The sequence below is a fragment of the Charadrius vociferus genome, unplaced genomic scaffold, assembly GCF_000708025.1.
Source record: "Charadrius vociferus isolate BGI_N301 unplaced genomic scaffold, ASM70802v2 scaffold1028, whole genome shotgun sequence".
NCBI classification, from domain to species: Eukaryota; Metazoa; Chordata; class Aves; order Charadriiformes; family Charadriidae; genus Charadrius; species Charadrius vociferus.
The window spans coordinates 861,899-865,394 of NW_009649564.1; the positions used below are offsets into that span (position 1 = coordinate 861,899).

General features: G+C 64.3%; 1 protein-coding gene across 1 annotated transcript in view; it reads right to left on the reverse strand.

Moving 5' to 3' along the window:
• Nucleotides 1–3,496, reverse strand: part of PIEZO1 (piezo-type mechanosensitive ion channel component 1) — a 27,260-nt gene that overhangs the window by 9,821 nt on the left and 13,943 nt on the right. Inside the window, exons 7-18 of the mRNA XM_009890051.1 lie at nucleotides 3,352–3,419; nucleotides 3,176–3,267; nucleotides 2,827–3,087; nucleotides 2,644–2,755; nucleotides 2,313–2,491; nucleotides 2,081–2,229; nucleotides 1,686–1,883; nucleotides 1,539–1,612; nucleotides 833–990; nucleotides 582–758; nucleotides 338–463; nucleotides 45–245 (exon numbers count right to left, since the gene is read on the reverse strand). Of these exons, the coding sequence (XP_009888353.1) occupies nucleotides 45–245; nucleotides 338–463; nucleotides 582–758; nucleotides 833–990; nucleotides 1,539–1,612; nucleotides 1,686–1,883; nucleotides 2,081–2,229; nucleotides 2,313–2,491; nucleotides 2,644–2,755; nucleotides 2,827–3,087; nucleotides 3,176–3,267; nucleotides 3,352–3,419 (1,795 nt within the window). The remainder of the gene's footprint in view (nucleotides 1–44; nucleotides 246–337; nucleotides 464–581; nucleotides 759–832; nucleotides 991–1,538; nucleotides 1,613–1,685; nucleotides 1,884–2,080; nucleotides 2,230–2,312; nucleotides 2,492–2,643; nucleotides 2,756–2,826; nucleotides 3,088–3,175; nucleotides 3,268–3,351; nucleotides 3,420–3,496) is intronic.

The following is a 3,496-nucleotide window of genomic DNA, read 5'->3' on the forward strand; positions in this document are numbered from 1 at the left end:
ACACTACTCCCGCCCCCCCCCCACACGCGGTGCCCACTCCCCACCTCCAAGCCAAACTTGTAGTAGAAGTAGTTGAGGAAGTATTTGGCACAGCTGCCGAGGCCGTGGCCAAGGTGCTCGCGGGAGATGTCCTCAAAGATGGTCTCGGTGACGGGGGCCACCAGCTGGTGCTGCTTGCGGTAGTACTCCTGGCGCCGGTACACCACCGCCTCGAACACCAGCAGAAGCAGCACCAGGAGGTGGTTCTGGGGGGAAGACGAAGGGGTACTCAGGACCATGACACGCCACTGAGCATCCCCCCATGTGGTCCCCACAGATGGGATGTCCCCATGCCCACCTGGATGTAGCCCAGGTTGGGGTAGCCCTTGCGGATGCCGAACCAGTTGGCAGGGTCCACGGGGCCACGGTACAGCGTGGAGTTGCCCAGCTCCTCCGGGCTCAGGTTGGTGCTGTTGAGCTGGGGCTGCAAAGGGGAACACCACCGGGCATCAGCACCCCTCGCCTGTGCCACCAGACCCCATCTCCAGCCGCGGACACCCCTCCACGTTGCTGCCATCCCCCCAGCATGGCCGCCCGGGCACCTGGGTGCAGTTGCTGGAGTATTCACTGGGGTTGACAATCTTGAGCTGATAGAGCATCTTACAGACGATGATGATGCAGGTCCAGACGGTGGAGAGGCAGGAGGCCATGTGGCGGAAGCGGCAGTAAGGCATGGCGAAGGTCCACAGCAGCACCAGCAAAAAGTTCATGAGTGATACCTGGAGCAATGGCCGTGTCAGCACCCCGGGGTGCCCGGCTGAGCCCCCCCACCCCGGGGTCCTGAGGCTGGTACCTCCTGCAGGGCCACCCAGACGGTGTAGAGAGCCACCAGCTTGAGGATGTGGAGCTCCAGCAGGCGCCCCACAAAGACCTGCCCACGGGTCAGCATATCCGAGAAGGTCCAGCCCAGCACGATCAGGCGCTCCAGCACCAGCCCCCATTTGGTGGGCACTGTGGGGACACAGACTGTCACAGGACACCTCTGCAGCCACCCTGGCTTGGACAATGCTCCAACCCATCCCAGTATCATCCCACACTTGGAGGACACCCCGATCCATCCCCATAACCTCCCATGCTTGGAGGTCACCCCAAATCCATCTCCCTACCCTCACAGCCCCTTCCTGGCTTGGAGGATATCCCAATTATCCCCATGCCCTCCAAGCTCCTTCCTGGCTTGAAGGACACCCCAATCCATCCCCGTACGCTCCCAGCCCCTTCCTGACTCAGAGGATACCCCAATCCATCCCCCCAGCCTCGCAGACTTGGAGGACACCCCAATCCATCCCTGCATTCCCCCAACCCATTCCTGGCTTGGAGGATGCCCCAACCCATCCCTCTAACCTCCCACATTTGGAGGACACCCCAAATCCATTTCCCTACCCTCCCAGCCCCTTCCTGGCTTGGAGGGATGCTCCAATCCATCTCTGCATGCCCCTCAGCTCATTCCTGGCTGGGAGGACACCCCATCTCACCCTGTCCCCCTGGTCCCTGCCCAGTACCCTGTGACATGGTGTCGGCGTCGCCCGTCTCGGCGCTGTCGGCAGCCGCCGCACAGCAGCCGGCTCCCGTGCAGCTCCTCAGGCCTGCGGGGTGGAGGGCTCAGCACGGGGACAGGGTGTCAGGGTGCAGGAGGAAGGGGGGGTCACCCCAGCACGGGGTCCTCCATGGGAATGTGGCAGGGGGATGGGGTGGCAGCGGGGATGTGCTCCAGGTCAGTGATGTGCATGAACGGACGGTGGAAGTAATGGAGCTGGAGGATGCAGGCCAGGAGGAAGAAGCCCGGGATGAGGGTGCTGGAGAAGAGCTCGGAGACGCTGAACTGCTCCAGACCCAGGTCACCCAGCCTAGGCAGGGAGGGGACGGTCAGCAGGGGGCCGCATCCATCCCACCCTGCATGGGCATGGAGCCGGCACGCCGGGGTGCAACCCCAGCTCCCCCCGTGCCTCAGTTTCCCCGTGTGCAACGCATCCCTTGGCCATGCCCTGGTGCCACCATGGGGCTGGTGGCGGCAGGGACCCCATGGTGGGTCAGGGACACTCACTGCTCATCAGTGAGGCCTGTCAGGTTCCTCCAGTACATGGGGAAGTCCTCAAACTGGAAGGTGTAGACGGCGATGAGCACCAGCATGGTGTACGCCACCACCAGCCACCAGAAGCCCTTCAGCACCTTGCGCCACAGGCTGTAGTACACCTGCGGGGACAAGAACATCAACGGGGCCACACCAGGGATGGGGATGGGGATGGGGATGGGAAAGGGTCTGTGGCACCCTCTACCTGGAAGAGGGTAAGGCAGAGGAGGAAGAGGAACATGTAGACGATCTTGTAGACAACGAGGCGCCCGGCGAAGCTCACCACGATGAACATGCCGGCGCAGACGCAGATCCAGTATTTGGCGTAGAAATCCCGCACCAGGTCCCCCAGTGCCTTCAGCACGTCCCGCTGCCGGCTGGGCTCTGCAAGGCAGGGATGGGGCTGCAGGCAGCCGGGCTGGGGACACACGTGTCCCCCAACATCTCCGGCAGCTGCCTGCATCCGGCACTCGCGCCCCAGGGATGCTCAGCCCGGAACAGGGTCCCTCTAGGTGGGTGACGCTGGGAGCTCTCACCCGTGTCCGAGATGGTCACCTCCAGAAGCGGGGTGGCCGGGCACCTCCTTGTTAGCAGCTTCTCCTTAACGAACTGCCGCAGCAGCAGCCAGAAGGTGAGGGTGAGCAGGAGCTGTGGGGACAGGCGGTGAGCAAGGACAAGCCGAGCGCCAGCGGGGAGAGGGACGGCGACACCGGGCTTACCTTGGCCCCTAGGTCCAAGCAGGGATATTTGGGGTGCTCCAGCCCCAGTTGCTTGAGGCTCATGAAGCCGACGCGGGTGGGCAGCTCGGGGGCCAGGTCCATGCCCCAGACGTACTGCAGGCTGCAGAGAGCGATGCCGTAGAGGAGGAGGAAGGGCGAGCAGAGCATGGCGAAGTGATGCCGGCTCCGTACCGTCCAGATGAGGCATGCCCAGAGCAGCAGCACGAAGGTCAGCCAGCTCTGGTAGGTGATGCTCCACACCTGCGGGAAGGGAGGACGCAGCCGTTCACCCGGGCTCAGTCCGGGAGGTGCCCCCCAGCCCGTGTCCTTCATCTCCCCAGCCCCTTACCATCATGGCGATGAGGGCGCAAACGTAGCTCTGGTTCATGACGACGTGGCCCAGGGCGTGCAGGGCCAGCCGCTCCGCCGGACGCCTCCTGCCTGGCCGTGGGAAAGGGGACCGTGAGCTGCCCTCCGGGCCATGGGCAGTCCTTGGGGAGGGGGAGGCGGTAGGGACGGCCTTACCCGGCTGCGGCGAGTTGCCCATAACGTGGACGGTGCAGTTCTCAGCGCCGCTGCCTGGCTTCCCGGTGCTGGGGGACAGCATGGGCTGGGGGGGTAGAGAGGGCTCAGAGCTCACCCCGGCACCCCCAGGGCACCCCACAGCACA